At 46.5% G+C, this 22,500-nt stretch overlaps 1 protein-coding gene across 12 annotated transcripts in view; it reads left to right on the forward strand.

The window, feature by feature from the left end:
- Window positions 1-22,500, forward strand: part of LOC118372206 (transcription factor SOX-5-like) — a 310,655-nt gene that overhangs the window by 202,214 nt on the left and 85,941 nt on the right. For all 12 annotated transcript variants that reach the window (XM_052460188.1, XM_052460185.1, XM_052460187.1 and 9 more), the window contains 2 exons: window positions 4,911-5,112; window positions 12,947-13,154. In XM_052460188.1, the coding sequence (XP_052316148.1) occupies window positions 4,912-5,112; window positions 12,947-13,154 (409 nt within the window). In that variant the 5' untranslated portion in view covers window position 4,911. The remainder of the gene's footprint in view (window positions 1-4,910; window positions 5,113-12,946; window positions 13,155-22,500) is intronic.

Below are 22,500 nucleotides of genomic sequence, written 5' to 3' on the forward strand. Positions count from 1 at the left end.
AGGAGAGCTGTGAAAGGAGGAAGGATGGAGGGGTGAGAGGGGGACGGAGGGAAGAGAGGAGGGCACAGCAGAGGGGAGGAAAGAGGGGGGATGGAGGGGTGAGAGAAGGAGAGGAGAGGGTGTTGTGTCTAACCTCAGGAATATTCCGGAGTCACAGCATCCAACAGACTGGGTTCTTGTTCTCCTAAGAGGTGTGAGACCTGCCCAAAAGTTGATCTTAGATACACAGACCTAGGATCAGCTCCCCCCGCTGCTAACCTGAAGTATTAGGCGGTAAAACCCCAAACTTACCTTAGATCAGTGTCCAGGGATACTACTCCAGTCCTGTGTGGTGTCTAGAGGACATGGGAGGAGTGCAGCGAGGTTTGGACAGGACATGGGTTGAGGGGCGGTGGTCTAGTTGAGGTGCGGTAGACTGGTTGAGGTGGGGTGGACTGAGGGCGGTTGTGTGTGTGTGTGTGAGGAGGGGCTATGTTTATCGGAGTGGTGTGTGTAGGGTCGGTGTGTGTGTGTGTGTGTGTGTGTGTGTGTGTGTGTGTGTGTGTGTGTGTGTGTGTGTGTGTGTGTGTGTGTGTGTGTGTGTGTGTGTGTGTGTGTGTGTGTGTGTGTGTGTGTGTGTGTGTGTGTGTGTGTGTGTAGCAGAAACAAAAGGCTCCAGTGTGTGAGAGTGAAAGGAGGTAAAGTAAACAGCCTGTGATGAGAACAGACCTGCAGTGTGTGTGTGTGTGTGTGTGTGTGTGTGTGTGTGTGTGTGTGTGTGTGTGTGTGTGTGTGTGTGTGTGTGTGTGTGTGTGTGTGTGTGTGTGTGTGTGTGTGTGTGTGTGTGTGTGTGCGTGTGTGTGTGTGTTCCTGTGTGTGTGTGTGTTCCTGTGTGTGTGTTCCTGGGTGTGCGTGCGTGCGTGTCGCATGGCCTGTAGTTGATACAGCTGGGCCTTCCTCTCTCCCTGCCCAGAGTGTGAAACACTGGGGGAACTCAACACACACTTTCTAACGTTTCACAGATGATAAAGACATATATTTAGAAATATCACAATTGTTTTCATTTCTACTCTATGTTGTTGTTTTTGGAAAAACCAGTCTTACAATTTCCTTTCATTTGATCATTTAAAATCATGTGTCACCATCACTGCTGCTGTGTTTAAAGCATGTGTGGAATTCTGGAATAGGCATGTGCAGATAGTAGAATATACAAGTTAGCATATAGGCATATTGATATAGATAGAAGACTATATAAATATATACAGTATATATATATATATATATATATATATATATATATATATATATATATATATATATATATATGGGTGTAAGCACGATGTAGCAATTTACCATTATACATGTGGACTATCGACAGAACCATAGATTTAGTGATTTTCTTCCCATCCATGGCGCGTGGTTAAAGTCCCAGTCCCATAACTGCTGTGAGCTTTTCTCAGACCTTCCCTGCAGCGAGGAAACACTATATCTTGTTTGCCTTCATTTTTGTCATAAAGCAAATAAGCAGTAAATGATGTCTGAAAGTGGATCTGCGTGGAGGAACAACACCAGTGAAGCCCAAGGAAAGCCAATAAATAGAGGGGATATAATCTGTTTCCAGGTCAGTGTTAAGGTCCTGGAGTGTTGTAGTTCTAGACCACAGTGGTACTGTTGGACTGGCCTGAGTCTGAAACAGACACACAGGTTGTGTCCCAACACACATATTCACGTTGTAAATAGTAGGCATTTTGGGTACGCGAAAATAGAAGGTTTTATATTATGTGACATTTTGGACATTTTGTATGCTTTAAATGCCAGGATGTCACACTCATTTCGGATTTTCATCTAGTAGAATTCACTGCACACTATTGAGGAACGAGAATAGCTGATAATCAGTGACGTTCTGTAACAAAATACACAAATGACGGAAAACAATGCAATTGCGCATTGGATGAAGCATTCTTGGTATAGGTGCTTAGCACATTGGATTTTACTAAACAGTACGTTGTAAATAGTATGTAGTACGATTAGTACACAGTATGCAGTTGTAGGAAGTAGTAGAAAAGACGGATTTCAGACACAGCCCCAGACTAGACAGAGGTGACTGGATTACTGGACTATTAATTAATACAGTGTAGAATTAAAAACAGAGAGCTCACTGAATACTGGCAGCTGCCACTCACTTCCTTGAAGAAACACTCAATACATTTGGCATCTGTTTGGACCTCTAGGGACAGCGGTCCTGCTCAGAAGGTTTACGTATTCTCCTGTTTGGACCTCTAGGGACAGCGGTCCTGCTCAGAAGGTTTACGTATTCTCCTGTTTGGACCTCTAGGGACAGCGGTCCTGCTCAGAAGGTTTAAGTATTCTCCTGTTTGGACCTCTAGGGACAGCGGTCCTGCTCAGAAGGTTTACGTATTCTCCTGTTTGGACCTCTAGGGACAGCGGTCCTGCTCAGAAGGTTTACGTATTCTCCTGTTTGGACTTCTAGGGACAGCGGTCCTGCTCAGAAGGTTTACGTATTCTCCTGTTTGGACCTCTAGGGACAGCGGTCCTGCTCAGAAGGTTTACGTATTCTCCTGTTTGGACCTCTAGGGACAGCGGTCCTGCTCAGAAGGTTTATGTATTCTCCTGTTTGGACCTCTAGGGACAGCGGTCCTGCTCAGAAGGTTTACGTATTCTCCTGTTTGGACCTCTAGGGACAGCGGTCCTGCTCAGAAGGTTTACGTATTCTCCTGTTTGGACCTCTAGGGACAGCGGTCCTGCTCAGAAGGTTTACGTATTCTCCTGTTTGGACCTCTAGGGACAGCGGTCCTGCTCAGAAGGTTTACGTATTCTCCTGTTTGAACCTCTAGGGACAGCGGTCCTGCTCAGAAGGTTTACGTATTCTCCTGTTTGGACCTCTAGGGACAGCGGTCCTGCTCAGAAGGTTTACGTATTCTCCTGTTTGGACCTCTAGGGACAGCGGTCCTGCTCAGAAGGTTTACGTATTCTCCTGTTTGGACCTCTAGGGACAGCGGTCCTGCTCAGAAGGTTTACGTATTCTCCTGTTTGGACCTCTAGGGACAGCGGTCCTGCTCAGAAGGTTTACGTATTCTCCTGTTTGGACCTCTAGGGACAGCGGTCCTGCTCAGAAGGTTTACGTATTCTCCTGTTTGGACCTCTAGGGACAGCGGTCCTGCTCAGAAGGTTTACGTATTCTCCTGTTTGGACCTCTAGGGACAGCGGTCCTGCTCAGAAGGTTTACGTATTCTCCTGTTTGGACCTCTAGGGACAGCGGTCCTGCTCAGAAGGTTTACGTATTCTCCTGTTTGGACCTCTAGGGACAGCGGTCCTGCTCAGAAGGTTTACGTATTCTCCTGTTTGGACCTCTAGGGACAGCGGTCCTGCTCAGAAGATTTACGTATTCTCCTGTTTGGACCTCTAGGGACAGCGGTCCTGCTCAGAAGGTTTACGTATTCTCCTGTTTGGACCTCTAGGGACAGCGGTCCTGCTCAGAAGGTTTACGTATTCTCCTGTTTGGACCTCTAGGGACAGCGGTCCTGCTCAGAAGGTTTACGTATTCTCCTGTTTGGACCTCTAGGGACAGCGGTCCTGCTCAGAAGGTTTACGTATTCTCCTGTTTGGACCTCTAGGGACAGCGGTCCTGCTCAGAAGGTTTACGTATTCTCCTGTTTGGACCTCTAGGGACAGCGGTCCTGCTCAGAAGGTTTACGTATTCTCCTGTTTGGACCTCTAGGGAGAGCGGTTCTGCTCAGAAGGTTTACGTATTCTCCTGTTTGGACCTCTAGAGACAGCGGTCCTGCTCAGAAGGTTTACGTATTCTCCTGTTTGGACCTCTAGGGACAGCGGTCCTGCTCAGAAGGTTTACGTATTCTCCTGTTTGTCTCCTCTCTCTCAAACAGAATTGTTGTTGGTGTCAGCACTGGAAATACAGTTTCGAATCTTATGCTCCAAGCCTGTTGCTCCTCGCATGTCTGACTTTCAGCATATACATTAGTGTTTCGTATTCTCATCCCTCCTTCTACCCCCCCCCTCTCTCTCCACCCCCCTCTCCCTCCTCTCACCCTGGGTCATTGTAACAGTAGCTTCAAGGCTGAACGAGAGCCTTTGAAAGCACTTAGGGAGACGCTGCCAGCCGTATAAAACTCTATTATTGGAACATATTCATTTTGTCCCTATTCACCGGGGGCACATTTATGTTGGGGAGAGTTCATCTAATAGATGCCACTGTTCTTCCCCTCCCTCTGCTTTCAATGGGAAACAAAGGCAAAGTAACAAATGCACAGCCTCTATGTTTGTTATTTTCACTGGTATTGTCAGGACCGAGGTTTTCATACACATCACTGTCAGCGTGCTGCTGGAGTGAAAGGGCCTGTGTCAGGCCTCGGCCATTTGTCATAAGATGTCAGCCCAACCTGGCTCCATTTGCAGTAATGGGTTATTGCGTACCGTGTGTGTGTGTGTGTGTGTGTGTGTGTGTGTGTGTGTGTGTGTGTGTGTGTGTGTGTGTGTGTGTGTGCGTGCGTGCGTGCGTGCGTGCGTGCGTGCGTGCGTGCGTGCGTCTGCGTCTGTGTGTGTGCTGAAAGGACCTGATGGTAAACATGGATGTGATTGTGTTTGAAGGTCTAAAGAGCTTTTCCTCTGGCTAGCGGATGTAGATGATTTACTGTATATTATTATAGTGGGTATTATCTGCAGAGAGAGAGAGAGGTCTTGGGATTCAGAGACACAGAGAGCCATTGGGGACCATTGAATAATAGGGAATTAATAATGATGAACTATTTCTATAAATATAACTATTGAAATGAATCAACGACTAGTGTTTCTCCCACTGTCACCCACAGCTCATATTACATCCCTGAATGTTTCATACTCACTCTCCCCCTCTCTCTCTCCCTCTCTTCTTTCTCTCTCTCTGTTTTTTCCAGGATGTCTTCCAAGCGACCAATCTCTCCATATGGGGGGACAGATGGAGAGGTAGTCATGGCAACCAGCAGACAGAGACTGGAAGAGGAAGAGAGAGATGATGGACAGGCTGTCATGCACCTCCCCCTGACTCCCTACTGCAGCAAGGTGTCCCCCCGCTCGCCCCGCCCCCTGGACAGCCCCCCCACCCTGCACAGTGCCATGGTAAAACAACCTCTCGTTGTCTTCATATCATATAACTGCTCTTATTGGCTACTTGGCTTTGTTTCGACTCTTCTAATTGGTCGTCTGGAGTTTTAAATCCTGCCACACTGTCAAGGTGGAAGTTGGCACTTAAGGACTGGTCTAGGATCAGTTTATCCTCATTTATCCTTCATTAGACTGTAATCACAGAGAGTTGTAGTTATGGCATCCGGTTTTGAAGTAACACATACTTCCAACAGAGGAAATAATATTGGGGGGAAACTGGACACATTCGATGCTCCAGAGTGCTCTTATGGTGTGAACCGCGTTTCCTTTTTGTTTTAGTGTGAAAGACCGTGTCTGTGCTGTATCGAGGCATGGAGACGGCGAGGCATGGAGACGTGGGACATGTGTGACTGTCAGTGTGAGCCATGTCAGTGAGTCATGTTCTGCTGGGAAAAGGGTGACTGTGTGTGGTGACAGTAAATGCATATAATCATTGGGGTGTGTGTGTGTGTGTGTGTGTGTGTGTGTGTGTGTGTGTGTGTGTGTGTGTGTGTGTGTGTGTGTGTGTGTGTGTGTGTGTGTGTGTGTGTGTGTGTGTGTGTGTGCGTGCGCGCGCGTGCGTGCGTGCGTGCGTGCGTGTGTAGCCTCAGTAACCCTCATAGTTTCCTCGCGTTAGCCTCACGTTGAACGACACCTGAGGAGCAGCTAGCTGAAAGCAGCACATTGTCTTCAGACCTTTCATCTGTACTGCTGATAAACCACCACACAGCAAATGTTGTGAGATGACTCTGGCTGTAAAACAATGAAAGGGTGATTAAGGACCATAATGGTAAGCTAATTCTGTAATTAACCTGCTGATTGCACATCAGACTGGACTCTGCTGCCTGTCAGACAACAGTCACTGACTGTAAACCAAAGTCCTCTTTCCCGCTCTCCCACCGGGAAGATAGACGTTGTCATGGCATGCTGTTGACAGTAGGTTTTGGACCTGATGTTTGGGAGACTACAGGTTATAGCCTTTGTAATGTTCAGATAATAGTGGGAGGTATTTTAAAACTGAGACATTAGATCAGGCATTGGTTTGAAATGTTAACACGTTTAGTAATGATTATTGTTTTAAGTGTGATGAATCACGTATTAATGAATAATTAAAGTATAATTATATTTCCTTTTATTATTATTATTATTATTATTATTATTATTACTTAGGCCTATGCTACAAATATAATCTCCAAATTCCGTACGTATTTCAACACTATAAATTCCACTATACAGGAGATGCGATTTGAGCCAGTTGGTTGACTGACAGCAGAATCAGTAAAAAGGAGAAGGAGGGGTGCGCTCGCATAATATTTGATGTGGATTATTAAAGCGCGACCGAGCCGTCTCCTGGACAGGGTGGATTTAGCGCAAACGGCAAGGCTTGGCATTTGTAAGATGTTAAGTTTTGCTACGGCTTTACCCTCTCAATCCGCTCTGCGCTGACTGGCAGAAGAGTTGAGAGAGAGAGAGCTTTACACCGCGCGCCTCGGAGGGGCTTTGTCACGGCAATTGTATAAAGTGATATGGGAGAGGACATGGACTGCGCTCGTCCCCGGGTAGTGGCGGCTGTAGAGGCAGCATCCGCCAGGAGATTACCGCGCTTTATCTTGTCATGGTAAATTAACACGGCAGCGAGGCGCGCTCCCCAACACACTGACCTCTTCATCTCTCCAAGCTGCCACTCCGAGTTGAGAGGAGAGGAGAGGAGGTGCAGTTAAAAAAACGAACACTTTCCCCCCCTCGTGTGTGTTTGTAGAAGTAAATGAAGGTGCGCATTTATCCTTTCTTTCTTTCTCCACTTCTTCCCTGAGTTGTAAGGTTAGCAGACCAATCAAACAGTTGAATTGTGTTAGCGTGGGCAGGATTTCACAGACAGGTAGTAATGGATAGGTATTAATTACTGTACCCTTTGTCCGTTTAATAATGTCCTGCCGCGCGCTCAAGAAACAAAAAAACAGCAACAACAACAATATGCATCTGCTTATTTCAGGTCCAGATTCTCCAGGCGCCGCCTGCCTTCGATTCGATTTTTTTTCGTATGAATTTTGACAGATTTGAAGCAGCACACCAAGCACTTAAACCAAACGCAGTGGTCACACTTAGTTTCTCCTGCCAGTGCTGTCATAATGAATAAACACATGCTTGCTTGTAGACAATTAAGGGCCGCTTAAAAATATTGGCATGCATTGATTTAATAAACTGTTATTTAAAATATACAAAATAAAGCTGCGCATTTCTGTTTAGGTAAATTTAACTGGAATAGCTCGACCATTTTGTGCAATGATTTAAAAACAAAATAGATCATAGGAGTATTATTATTATTGCATTTTAATATATATATATATATATATATATATATATATATATATATATATATATATATATATATGTATATATGTATATATATATATTTTTTTTAATTTTTTTTTATTTTTTAAGTTGTGATTATTATTGTGAAATTGTAAAATATACATTATTAGATAAAATAAGAACACGTTTTTCCTACAGTGTGTGGATGGGATGGTCTTTGTAGGTTATGTGAGGTGAGTATTTGTCCTCCAAGCTGAGATAAGATGGGGGGTGGGGTAAGGAGTGCGGGGTAGGGTTAGGCTGTGAGTAGGCCAACCGTTTGTGTGCGGATGCCACAACAGACTCAGAGTCAGAGAGCAGACGAGGTGTGTGTTTAGGCTCACGCTAAAGGGATTGGGATTGTTTGAGCAGTGTCTGTGTGTGTGTGTGTGTGTGTGTATGGCAGCGCTGGCTTAAGACCAGTGAGTAGGTGTCAGTGTCACATCCAGGAGCAAGCACTTACATCCCTCTAGTGTGTGTGTGTGTGTGTGTGTGTGTGTGTGTGTGTGTGTGTGTGTGTGTGTGTGTGTGTGTGTGTGTGTGTGTGTGTGTGTGTGTGTGTGTGTGTGTGTGTGTGTGTGTGTGTGTGTGCGCGCTTCAGATGCCTCCTGTGACTCCCACTGCCAGATTGGCCATGCCTTAATTGTCGACACCACGGCACCACACATTAAACACATACACCGTCCCAACTTGGAGACATGGCAGGGAATTGCACCCCCTCAATTGCTACTGTTAGTGTTGCTCTGTTCTGCTTCAAACCCACACAGGGTGGAGGGGTGTGTGTGCTCTGATGTACCCAGAGAGAGAGAAATAGAGGCAAAGGGAAAGACAGAAGGACTGAGAGAGAGAGAGAGAGAGAGGGACGGAAACAGAGAGAAAAAAAGAAAGAAACAGAGACCCTCTAAGGTAAATGGGTAGGTTTCTCCTGGAGGGCAACGGAGAGAAGGAAGGAGGGAAGAGGAAGACGGAGGAATAAAAAGAGAGAGGGAACAGCAGCATCTGTGCTGGCGGATGGAAAAAATAGCATTTTGCATTTTTTTTGGCAAGAGTTAAGTGTGTTTAAATCTGCCTCTCCTCACAGATGAGCTTAAGAAGACAAAAGTTGTTTAATTCTGTTCCCATGCAGAGGCACTAAAGGGATAAAGAACGGAGAGAGAGAAGGAGAGAGAGGAGGAGAGGGAGAGAAGGAGAGAGGCGCAGTTTCACTTTGTTACAGCCGTTCGGAAGAGAATTGACATCTGCAAACTAAAGGCAGCAGAACCACCCACACTGTCAGCCTGCCACATCAAATACATAGACTCACACTCACTGGCGCATGCTACAAACATACTGGCACTCACACAAACATACTTAAACACCACCCAAACATACACAGACATGCATACACACATAGACACACACAGACAATGACAAATAAGCATTCTTTCTTTTTTAGACAGAGTCTAACATTTACAGTATTTATAAATACATTTTTATTATTAAAAACATGCTCTCTCTAGCATGTGCACACACACACACACACACACACACACACACACACACACACACACACACACACACACACACACACACACACACACACACACACACACACACACACACACACACACACACACACACACACACACACACACACACACGCACACGCACACAGACAAATACAATCAGGTCTCTGTAGGTTGTCAGGCGGATTCCTGAGTTGGACTTGCCGTTTGTTGTGGTCTTCTGCAGGCTACTTGAATAGCTTGAGTAAATATGTTGTCAGTGTATGGCGGGTGGATTATAGTATGGAGGGAGAGTATACGCCATTTCAATTGGTGCTATGTGGATGACAGTCAAAATGTAGCCGGCTTTGAGGAGGAATCATGTTGTATTAATTCTCTTTGATGAAGAAATGACCCTCATTATGGCCGTCTCAAGATGACGTGTGCAGATTTGAAGAAGGGAGGGAAAGAGATCCGAGCATACTCCGCCATCCCTCCATCTCGCTCTCTTTTCTGTTTGTTTTTCTTTTCAAGATGTCTTTTCTAGAAATAAAGAGTGCTGCTTCGCTAAGTATGCGGTGGATTAAATCAATGGGATGTGACAGGTGTGACTGGGCTGGTGGAGATGCCATGCTTCACTAATGTGGGCATATCCAGTCACAACCGATGGAAAACCTCTGCCATTCTCCTCTCTCTCTCTCTCTCTCTCTCTCTCTCTCTCTCTCTCTCTCTCTCTCTCTCTCTCCTCTTCCCCTTTGGCTGTTTCTGGTCTCATCAATAAGGTTCTCATGTGACTTCCCTTATCCTAGGAGGGAAGGATGGAGAGACTGTGTTAATCACATCATTGTAACAGTAATAAAAAGTTCAAACCAAGCCCCCCCCCCCTCCGTCCCGTCCCGTCCCGTCCACTGCACACAGAACCCCCCTGACGCCCCACACCTGCACCCCTCCCCCCCGACGGTTTACCAGCACACAGTAAGCATGCTCCAGTGTCAGCCAAGAGAGAGAGCGAGAGAGAGAGAACAAACACCATTGTAAATACAACCTATATTTATGTTTATTTATTTTCCTTTTTGTACTTGAACTGTTTGCCCATCTTTACAATACTGTCGTCATAATATGACATTTTAAATGTCTCCAGTTAATTACTGTTCGTTTTTTGATAGCTTATTTCACTTTTCCTTATTATCTATTTCACTTCCTTTGGCAATGTAAACATATGTTTCCTATGCAAATATAGCCCATTGAATTGGAATTGAATTGAGAGAGCGAGAGAAAGATCGAAAGATGAAAGTTCTGTATAGCCTTCAGTGATCAGCAGACTAGATGGCCACCTCATTAGAAACGTGGAGACCATGGGACAAAAACACAGAACCGCCACTATTATACTTTACCGAGACCAAGGAACCTGGCGACATGTCTCACCTATTGAATTTCACTTTTTCCACTAGCGTTCATTCACGTCCCTAAAACCCATCTGTGAGTGAATTATTGAACGTGTTGACTTCCTCTCTGGGGTGTGAGTGAGTGAACATGTATACAGTCCCTAGGAGGAGTCGGGGAAAGTGACAGCACTTTCCCAGGTGAGAATCTGTTCCCTTCTGGACTTTGCTCGTCTCTCTGCTATAACGTGCCGGGGTTCGTTGACAATGAAAGCCATATTAATATTACAAGGTGAAACCAACTGACTTCAGACCTGCTGAATGATCTGCTGTGGATGGTGCAGTTCATAGTAGACAGTTACGGTATGTGGCAGCGATATTCACCAGGAAACTACTGTACCTCCATCAGGAAATGAGTTCAGTATTAGTACCTCATCTGCTCAATAAAAGCTCACAGGCGTGTAGAGATATCATTTACAAAGTGAATCCGATATCAGGGTATGTGTGTGTTTGTTTAATTTATCCTTTATTTAACTAGGCAAGTCAGTTAGGAACAAATTGTAAATTCTTATTTACAATGACTCTAACCCGGACGACGCCCTATAGGAGCACGGCCGGTTGTGTTACAGCCTGGAATCGAACCAGGGCCTATAGTGACGCCTCTAGCACTGAGATGCAGTGCCTTAGACGGCTGTGCCACTTGGGAGTGTAAAACACTGGCGTACCTCCTAAAGGTGTGAGATAGGCCAAGCATTCCCAGTCCTCTGTCTTTTCCTTGGGATAAACTCACTGTCTGCCACACAAACAACACACCCACCCACCCATCACACACACACACACACACACACACACACACACACACACACACACACACACACACACACACACACACACACACACACACACACACACACACACACACACACACACACACACACACACACACACACACACACACACACACACAGCGGGTGTTGCTTGCCCTAAGCATCTACACTTCTCTCTGGAAAAAGCCAGGGAGATATTTTGTCAAGTTTAATTACAAAACAGGTCAGGTATTTGCAGACAAGGTCAATCGTCCATCTGTAAATCAGGGTTAATCTTTGACTAATCTGTTCCTATTATCTCATACCACCTGTTTTCGTGTGTTGTGTTGTGTTGTGGGTGTGGGTGTCTGTGCGTGCAGTGTGATGTAGTGTAAGTGCGTGTACGCTTGTTAAAGTTGGCAGCTGAAGTGTGCGTGCAGACACAAAGCTGATCATGACAAGGTCGTCACCACATTGTCACAGTTCATTTAGTTGAGACCCCGCGAAATCTCTTGACAGGACAGTGGAGTTGGTATATCAAAGGTTATGATTACAGGATGTTCTTTGATGTGAAACTTACTGTTTCTGGTCGCTGTGTGTACATTTTCTGTACATTTTTGTGATGGCGATGCAACTTAAGTTTATTGTCACAATTAAGCTCTTTCACCAAGAAAACTTGCAAGTGAGTCATTTGGACTAGCAGGGAATGCTTATTGGATCTCTTTCAAAGTGAAACGGTTTAGTCTTTGAAAGACATGACAGTAGCTCTCTCCCAACAGCCTGAGTGAAATCCTGTCTGTTTCTTGTCTTTCCTCTGTTAACCACCTCCAAGTCAGTGGCATGCAGATTCCTTAGGATCCAGCAGAGAGTGAGTGCCCTGACTTAAGATGGCTGGCCACCGATGAAAGTGTAGCACAGCCAGCTAAAAGAAGGAGAGAACGAGGGATAGTGAGAGGGAGGATGCCAATTACTGTCGTCTTCCTCTCCTCCATACGGATCTCTTGAGTTTTACATTTGAATCTTGTCTGGATTTCCTTTCTTCCTACGCTCTTCCCTTTCTCTCTCTTCTCTCTTCTCCTTTCCTCATCCCCTTACACTTCTCTACTTCTCCCCTTTCTCTCAGTCTCCTCTCTTCCTCTCTGTGGTTGTTCTGTGAGTGAGTTTGAGATACTGGTTTTGCCACAAACATCAGCAATAAGCTGAATTCAAACTCTAATTTAATGGAATATTATTAAATGTCATACTCAGCCGTTTTTATCTCAATATAAAATCATTTCTGGGGAACAATGAAGTACCTTAGTGTGAATGATTTCAATTAAAATGGTAAAAAGAAACAAAAATAGCTTCTAAGCAGAGATCTTCTCAAGCAAGAATTTTGCTAGGACTGTCTGGGAGTGGCCTGAGTGGGGAGGGGGAAACAGAAAACTAGCTGTTATTGGCAGAGAGGTTTGGAACTCTATTTCTTATTGGTCTATTAACTAATTAACCGCCTGGTGATGTCACCAAGCAGGCCAAAACTCCATCCCACCAAAAAAGCTCTTACACTGAAAGGGGAAATATCATAATTTTCACAATTTCACAGTATTATTCCAACCTCATAGTGTGGAAATATATATAAGACAATCATGTTTATGAATGTACTGGGCCTTTAATAAAAGTACTCATACTTCCTCTCCCCTATTCTCTCTCTCTCTCTCTCTCTCTCTCTCTCTCTCTCTCTCTCTCTCTCTCTCTCTCTCTCTCTCTCTCTCTCTCTCTCTCTCTCTCTCTCTCTCTCTCTCTGCAGGACCAGGATGGCAGTAAGGGTTGGTCTCTGAGCCCCTACCCCCAGCACAACTCCTCTACCTCTCCAGGCAGTAAGCAGCAGGTGGAGGAGGGGGGTTCCGGGGCCGCAGCGCTGGGGACCCCAGAGAGACGTAAGGGCAGCCTGGCTGACGTGGTGGACACACTGAAACAGAGGAAGATGGAGGAGCTCATCAAAAACGAACCAGAAGGTCAGTCACCATGTACAAAGATGTACTGTTCTGTATCGCTTTCTCTTTTCTCCCTATCACTCTCCATCGCTATCTCTCTCTATCACTCTCTATCACTCTCCATCGCTATCTCTCTCTATCACTCGCTATCGCTATCTCTCTCTATCACTCTCTATCACTCTCCATCGCTCTCTCTCTCTATCACTCTCTATCACTCTCCATCGCTCTCTATTTCAATTCAAGGGCCCAATTGACATGGGAAACATATGTTGCCAAAGCAAGTGAAACAGATAATAAACACTTAGTGAAATAAACCAATAAAAATGTACTGTAAACATTACACTTACAAAAGTTCCAAAATAATAAAATGACCACACACACACACACACACACACACACACACACACACACACACACACACACACACACACACACACACACACACACACACACACACACACACACACACACACACACACACACACACACACACACACACACACACACACATGCCCTATCACTTTCTTTTTCTCTCTGTCTCTGTCTCTGTCTCTGTCTCTGTCTCTGTCTCTTTCTCTCTCTGTCTCTCTCTCTCTCTCTCTCACTATCTATCTTTCTCTCTTTCACTCTCGCTCTCTCTATGTTTCTCTCTCTCTTACTCTCTCTTTCGTTTTCTCTCTCACTTTACCCTTTAGTAGCAGGTGATAGCAGGTCTCCCTCCCTCAATTGCTCCATGCTAACGAACACATTTTGTAACAGCCTGGCGACAGAGTCTGTGTTTCTGTAAGTGTATGGGTGTGTGTGTGGGGGTTGGTGTGTGTATGTGTGGGGGTTGGTGTGTGTATGTGACAGAGAGTCATCCCTTTGTTTGATGGCAGTCAGCATCAGCTGTCCAGAGCCATTGTCTAACAACCACTTTGCATATATATTACAAGCTGATAGTACAGGGACCATCAGCCTTTTTACTGCTCTCTCTCTCTCTCTCTCTCTCTCTCTCTCTCTCTCTCTCTCTCTCTCTCTCTCTCTCTCTCTCTCTCTCTCTCTCTCTCTCTCTCTCTCTCCCCCTCTCTCTCTCTCTCACACACACACTCTCACTTTAGCCTTTAGTAGCAGGTGATCTCTCTGTGTGCTTTCGTGTGTGTTCTTTTTAAATTTTTGGCTAAAATGACATACCCAAATCTAACTGCCTGTAGCTCAGGACCTAAAGCAAGGATATGCATATTCTTGATACCAAAAAAGGAAACACTTTGAAGTTTGTGGGAATGTGAAAGTAATGTAGGAGAATATAACACATTCGATCTGGTAACAAATAATACAAAGAAAAAAACAACAGGTTTTTTGTATTTATTTTGTACCGTCATATTTGAAATGCAAGAGAAAGGCCATAATGTATTATTCCAGCCCAGGCGTAATTTCGATTTTGGCCATTAGATGGCAGTAGTGTATGTGCAAAGTTTTAGACTCATCCAATGAACCATTGTATTTCTGTTCAAAATGTTGTATCAAGACTACCCAAATGTGCCTAATGTGCTTAGTTCATAACTGTGCACTCTCCTCAAACAATAGCATGGTATTCTTTCACTGTAATAGCTACGATAAATTGGACAGTGCAGTTAGATTAACAAGAATTTAAGCTTTCTGACAATATCAGATATATCTATGTCCTGGGAAATGTTCTTCTTACTTGCAACCTCATGCTAATCGCATAAGTGCACATTAGCTCAACCCTCCCGAGGATGGGACACCGATCTGTAGAGATCCTTAAGAGGCTTTTTTAGTGGAAATGTGTCTATGTGTGTGTGTGTGTGTGTGTGTGTGTGTGTGTGTGTGTGTGTGTGTGTGTGTGTGTGTGTGTGTGTGTGTGTGTGTGTGTGTGTGTGTGTGTGTGTGTGTGTGTGTGTGTGTGTGTGTGTGTGGGTGTATCCAGCTGCTGCTGCGTGTGTGTGAACACCTTGACTTTGCTCAGACTCTTGAGTATGCCACACAACAATTTTACAGTTGATCCCTAAGTCCAACAGGCCGAGGCCTGGACAAGAAAGCCAGCAGTGTATGCATGCGGGCATGTGTGTTAGTGTGTGTGTACAGTACAGGTTATTTATAGTACATATAACAGACCGCCACACTGCATGGAGGTGTGTGTAGACCAGTCAGTGTAACAGGCCCTGTACGAAGTCATTTGCTCCAAGCATTTCTTCATATGTGGCCGTGGGCCATTATTAGGACAAATGTTTATTTTCCAATTTCTGCTTCAAAGTCCCATAATATACTGGAGTTATTTTCTTCTGCCCTTGAAATAATACACTATTCTACCTGCGGCTGTTTTGGCTCTGCAATGAGCCCCACAGTCCAGTTCCACTTCACAGAGGGCCCAACAAGTGAGAAAACAGTGCTGGGGGCATGTGTGTTTTCACGCTTGTGTGAGTCCCAGAGACTTATGGTTTTGCCAGTTATAGTTGGCCTACATTCAACTCCACTCAGGTACGTTTGTTCCAGTTGGTATGTGGAGTTTTTCTAGCTAGTCATAATGTCAAAAAGGTTATTTTGAGTTTGGTGGAAAAGACCCGCAATAAACAGGGTTGTTTGGAGAGATTCTGAGAAGTGTGCTGTTGGCGAGACGGTGCGGGAGCTGTGAAACCTTTTGAGTTCTGTCGTTGGATTGGGTTTATTGTACAAGAGGACTCCGTGGTCTGGCCATACTATAACCACAATAATATCTGTGAGTCAGGCAGTACAGATACAGACGAAGACATACACAGACAGACAGACACACACAGTTCGAGAGCAGTAGCGGTAGCTTCACACACTCCATTAGCAGAGCAACAGTGCCACATCAGAATGGGTAGTGCCATTATCTCCCCGACCGTTGCCGTTAAACTGAAAAACCCTAACAAAAGGCCTCAGCGCCTTGAGAGCAGACACACACACACACACACACACGCACACACACACACACACACACACACACACACACACACACACACACACACACACACACACACACACACACACACACACACACACACACACACACACACACACACACAACCTATAATAGACACACACACACACACACACACACACACACACACACACACACACACACACACACACACACACACACACACACACACACACACACACACACGTACACACACAGAACTCCCAATCTATAATAGACACACACACAAGACAGACAGAACAGAAAGGCATAAAGAGGGGAGGAAAGAAAAGGGGGGGATGAAGAGTGAGGGTGGAGACAGAGAGGGAGAGAAAGAGACCCTACTATATAAAAATCCATTCCATCCTTCTCCGCCCTCTCTCTCTCTCTCTCTCTCTCTCTCTCTCTCTCTCTCTCTCTCTCTCTCTCTCTCTCTCTCTCTCTCTCTCTCTCTCTCTCTCTCTCTCTCTCTCTCTCTCTCTCTCTCTCTCGGCTACCCATTGTTTTGTTGTGTTCCCCACAAAGCCCATTAGCAGCAAACGGCAGGTTGGGATGAAACATTAATGAAGGCTTTAATCATTATGAAAGGCCTTTATTAATACTGCTGCAGTCCCCCTTTCACACACTGCCTGCCTCCAGCTGGATCAATGGCACACACACAGGGACGCGGGCACACACACACACACACACACACACACACACACACACACACACACACACACACACACACACACACACACACATAGGCGCACGTACACACACACACAGGCTTGCAAAAATAAATGTTAGCGCACACTCACACGCACACTCACCCCGGTATAGGCACATGTGCTGTGAAGAAAGGGATGTGAGAGAAGGACTAAAGAGATGGTCAGAAAACAATAAACACCCTAAAAACAGGACTAGAAAGGGGAAAGGAGAAGAAGAGAGGAGAGAGAGAGAGGCTGGCTTTATATAACCAGGCCTTGAGCTAGACACTAGCCATGTTCTCTTAGACACTCGCCTTATGTAAAACCAGCGTCTCCACACACACACACACACACACACACACACACACACACACACACACACACACACACACACACACACACACACACACACACACACACACACACACACACACACACACACACACACACACACACACACACACACACACACACACACAGTGGTCCAGGGTTGAGGCAGAAGTTACAAAGACATAGTTTTTAATCAGTGGGACCAGTGCTGCTCTACTTAGTGGCTAGATAACTGTGGCATGGTACAAAGACATGCTGGAGTGTGTGTGTGTAAGATACTGGGTCAGTACAGACTGCCTCGTCTCCCCTGTGTCTCTCTCGGTGTGTGTGTGTGTGTGCGTGTGCGTGTGTGCGTATGTGTGTGTGTGTGTGCCCGCGTCCCTGTGTGTGTGTGTGCCCGCGTCCCTGTGTGTGTGCCCATCCCTGGAGGCAGAGTGTGTGTGTGTGTGTGTGTGTGTGTGTGTGTGTGTGTGTGTGTGTGTGTGTGTGTGTGTGTGTGTGTGTGTGTGTGTGTGTGTGTTTGTGTGTGTGTGTGTGAGAGAGAGAGCACTGAGCAGCCCAGCTGGCTGAGCCACTGCCAGAGAGAGCCCAAGCAGGAGTAGCACTGTTGGCCTTTAATAAATGACTAGCCATAGAGCTCCCTTATCGACTTTGTGATGTTACCCCGCGCTCACACACAACAAATTCCTCGTCTGCCTACCTATACTGCCTGCCTGTTACCCCCGAGACACACACACACACCGCTGCGTGATAATGCTGGTTTTAAATTGTCAGATGTTGAGTAGAGAGTTGGAAGTGTGTGAAGAGGAGTTGATGGGGGATCATGCTGATGTGTGTGTGTGTGTGTGTGTGTGTGTGTGTGTGTGTGTGTGTGTGTGTGTGTGTGTGTGTGTGTGTGTGTGTGTGTGTGTGTGTGTGTGTGTGTGTGTGTGTGTGTGTGTGTGTGTGTGTGTGTGTGTGTGTGTGTGTGTGATTCCGTGCTGGAGTGAATGTGTGTGTGATTAGGACAAATAATGAGAGCAGATCAGAGAGCAGCACGGGGGGGCGCAGGGGTGAGAGGAGGGCCAGGTCTGGGCTTAGGAGGGACAGCACTGGGGCTGGATAGACACACACACAGGGAGCCAGGGACAGGCACTTCACTGTTGGCTGAAGTTCACCCTCCCCTGCCTCTAGTGGACTGTACATTTAACCTATAGTAACACACACCTCGATTAGGTAGCACACACGCCACTGTTGTATAGCGAGTGAGAATACAAGCGAGATAGAACCAGATCATAGAGGAAACTAGCTGCAGTATTTGGGGCACAGATGTTCATCTCAGCCCCTAGAGTGATACTGCCTCTGCCCTGGCAACTCACCAGTCCTCCTCGGTCCACGCAGTCCCCCTCTCTCTCCCTTCCTCTCTGTCTCCCTCTCTCTCACCTGTCCCCCTTCCTCTCAGTCCCCCTCTCTCTCCCTTCCTCTCTCCTCTCTCCCCCTCTCCCTCACTCTGCTTCTCCCCACCCCCCCTCTCTCTGCCCTGGAAACTCACTCTGCTTCTCTCATTCCCTCTCTGTCTCTCCTCTCTCTGCCCTGGAAACCCACTCTGCTTCTCTCATTCCCTCTCTGTCTTTCTGCCTTTCCTGCCCCTCTCTGAGTCCTGCTCAGGGTGAATTCATGGTCAGGGCTACTCTGGTCCCCCTTTGCCTCTCTCTGAATGCTTGATATTGGCCAATATAAGATTTGTCTGGCAGTTTGAATAGGCTGGTAATCTGTACATCTGTACTGTTGTCTATGTACGCTGTATTACACATGTTGACTGTAAAGCTGTAGTCAGATGGTGCAACCACACTTTTCAGAGAGGAAGTAAGGAGACTCTCTCATGGTGCTGCTCTGGGTTCAGGCCATCCAGGATGTCTTAAGGGCAGGTCCCAGGTCAGGTGTAACAGGCAGCTTTATGAACTGTGGGGTTGTAGACAGAGCTAGGGGTCTGGGGGAATGGGCTGTTTTTACTGCCGAGGGGGCTGTGACTTATGCGCGCACAAACACGCGTACGTACGCACGCAGACGCCAGAAACACACTCACACACACGCGCGTAGAAGGCCCTCCGCTGGCAGCATGTGTCTCCATACCTAAAATGCCAATCACTAACGTATGTCACAGAGCACATTTATTTTCATGGTGACGAACAAAAAACTCCAGCTCGCTTTTAGAGCCAGTGGGGCATTTTATAGCACAGCACTTAGCCAGGGACATTGTGCCACACTAGCACACACTGGTAGGAGCTCACTCACCCATCCATACGCTTGAATGGCTGACAATAGGAAGGGCGGATACATTCCCCGATGAAGAAGAAGAGAACAAGAAAGGAGGAGATAGAAAAGAAAATGAAAGAAAGAAAGGGGCCTTGAGAACTTGAGGGAGCCCAGCATACTCTTCTCTCTCTCTCTCTCTCTCTCTCTCTCTTCTCTCTCTCTTCTCTCCTCTCTCGCTCTCTCTCTCTCTCTCTCTCTCTCTCTCTCTCTCTCTCTTCTCTCTCTCTTCTCTCTCTCTCTCTCTCTCTCTCTCTCTCTCTCTCTCTCTCTCTCTCTCTCTCTCTCTCTCTCTCTCTCTCTCTCTCTCTCTCTCTCTCTCTCTCTCTCTCTCTCTCTCTCTCTTCTCTCTCTCTCTCTCTCTCTCTCTCTCTCTCTCCTCTCTCTCTCTTCTCTCTCTCTCTCTCTCTCTCTCTCTCTCTCTCTCTCTCTCTCTCTCTCTCTCTCTCTCTCTCTCTCTCTCTCTCTCTCTCTCTCTCTCTCTCTCTCTCTCTCTCTCTCTCTCTCTCTCTCTCTCTCTCTCTCTCTCTCTCTCTCTCTTCTCTCCTCTCTCTCTCTCTCTCTCTCTCTCTCTCTCTCTCTCTCTTCTCTCTCTCTCTCTCTCTCTCTCTCTCTCTCTCTCTCTCTCTCTCTCTCTCTCTCTCTCTCTCTCTTCTCTCTCTCTTCTCTCTCTCTCTCTCTTCTCTCTCTCTCTCTCTCTCTCTCTCTTCTCTCTCTCTTCTCTCCTCTCTCTCTCTCTCTCTCTCTCTCTCTCTCTTCTCTCTCTCTCTCTCTCTTCTCTCTCTCTCTCTCTCTCTCTCTCTCTCTCTCTCTCTCTTTCTCTTCTCTCTCTCTTCTCTCTCTCTCTCTCTCTCTCTCTCTCTCTCTCTCTCTCTCTCTCTCTCTCTCTCTCTCTCTCTCTCTCTCTCTCTCTCTCTCTCTCTCTCTGTATCTGTGTGTCGATCCCCTGGGCTAGCTAATCCTCCACAGGCCCCTCTGCTGTCTCAAAGTGTCCAACACACATACACACATATGCACGCTTGCACACACACACACACACACACCGTTGAGTTCACAGCCCTAGCGTGGGAGAAAGGGGACCTCCATATGTGATTTCCACCAGTTGGTAGTAATTAGTTAGTTGTATAAATTAGCATTAAGTGCAGATTGTTGCATTGTTCATGATGATCCCCCATTTGCTGTGGGAAAAATGAAGGAGTTAAACAGTGAAGGAGGAGAGGTTGAAAAATGCTGTTTTTCGACCCTGTACAGAGAGAGAAATGTCTCCACATCTCCAATTAGAGAAGGAAGGGAGGAGAGGGAGGAGAGAACAGAAGGAAGGGAGGAGAGGAGGAGAGAGGAGAGGGCAGAAGGGAGGAGAGGAGGAGAGAGGAGAGGGAGGAGAGGGCAGAAGGGAGGAGAGGAGGAGAGAGGAGAGGGAGGAGAGGGCAGAAGGGAGGGAGGAGGGCAGAGAAGGAGAGGGAGGGGAGGAGAGGAGGAGGGAGGAGAGGGAGGAGGAGAGAACAGAAGGAAGGGCAGGAGAGGAGGAGGGGGGAGAGAGAGGGCAGAAGGGAGGGAGGGAGGAGGAGGAGAGGAGAGGAGGAGGAGAGAGGGAGGGAGGGAGGAGAGGGCAGAAGGAAGGGAGGGAGGAGAGGGAGAAGAAGAGGGAGGAGAGGAGGAGAGGGAGGAGGAGAGGGCAGAAGGAAGAAGGGGGAGGAGAGAGAGGGAGGAGAGAGCAGAAGGAAGGGAGGAGAGGAGGAGAGAGGAGAGGGAGGAGAGGGCAGAAGGGAGGGAGGAGAGGAGGAGTGAAAAGAAGCAGGGTTAATGTTGTGTTTTGTTCAACTGTTCTGAGTATTCACGCCACCATAGCAGTTCATCAACAGTATCACGTTGTTCCGACAGCCCAACCCGTTCCTTGTTGCTTCGTCTCATTCTGACACTCGTGTTAAGAATTCTTCCTGGAGCTGGAGGGAAGCACAAGTCTCTCTCTCTCTTTCACCAAGGCGAACATGGACGGATATTTATTGTATTCCAGCTACCGAACTCAAGTCAATCTATTTTCTTTGTGTCATGAGAACCAGGCTGGAAGACTCGAGAAGAACCTGAGGCCTATTGTGTGGCGGCCATTGTTCCTTCCTATGAAAGGCACATTCAAGTCACTTTTTATCGAATTGTTTTCGTCTGCTTTTCACTTTGTATTCTCTACCCCAGGCTTGCACAAGACAATCAATGGGGATGAAACCCTCCCCTTTAAATGTTTTCTCTCAGCCCAGATGAGCGATATTAAGAAGTGAATAGTGTGTGTGTGGATGGGGAAAGCGGTGCCCCAGCTATTGTGCTCTACGTGGCTTATAAAAGGGGCTTATAGAGCGGTCCCGTGGCCTTTCGGTTCCTAGTGAACAGCCCTGGATGGGGAAAAGCTGGGCCGGCTGTCTTTGTGTTACTGCGTGTGCGTAGCGTTGTGTTGTTGCCCTCCCGGCGTGCCATTAGGAAGGCCACAAAAGCCCGGAGTTCATGAATCAGACAGGGTTTCCGTAGCCGGAGCATTGTGAACGCACTGTGCCGCGCTGCTACCGCCGACCCGGGAGTGACTGTTCTGTTCCATAGCCCTGTCATCTAGTCAGAGCCCAGACCTCTCAGAGTCTCCGTGAGACAGCTCCAAAGGTCCAGTGTAGAGCCAGTGTCATTGAGATTCATGAAATGGAATCTTGGAATGTTCCGTGAAGTGACAGACAAGTCAGTGTGCTCTGTGTTCTCAAGGGGAGCTATAGCTCAACAATCCATACATTTACCATGGACTCTTTTTACGGAGTCAATCTGCACGGACGTGTTCTTTACGGATGGCAGAGGAATGTGTGTATAATATAGAAGCGTTTGTCAATGGATGTGACATTGTGTTAAATTAACTAGATGGATGAAAACGGGGACTATTCCCTCAATGTGGGAGGTTTTATATCTTTGTATTGAAAGTTAGTAACTGTAATGAACTTGCGCACGCACACACACATTACGTACACTTTACACACTCACACACACACACACATATGCACATACATACACACACACAGTACAAACGCATTCACACAAACACTAGCAACACAAAAACATATATTTTTGTATTCTTTTTTGGGATGTTCAA

The sequence above is a fragment of the Oncorhynchus keta genome, chromosome 13, assembly GCF_023373465.1.
Source record: "Oncorhynchus keta strain PuntledgeMale-10-30-2019 chromosome 13, Oket_V2, whole genome shotgun sequence".
NCBI classification, from domain to species: Eukaryota; Metazoa; Chordata; class Actinopteri; order Salmoniformes; family Salmonidae; genus Oncorhynchus; species Oncorhynchus keta.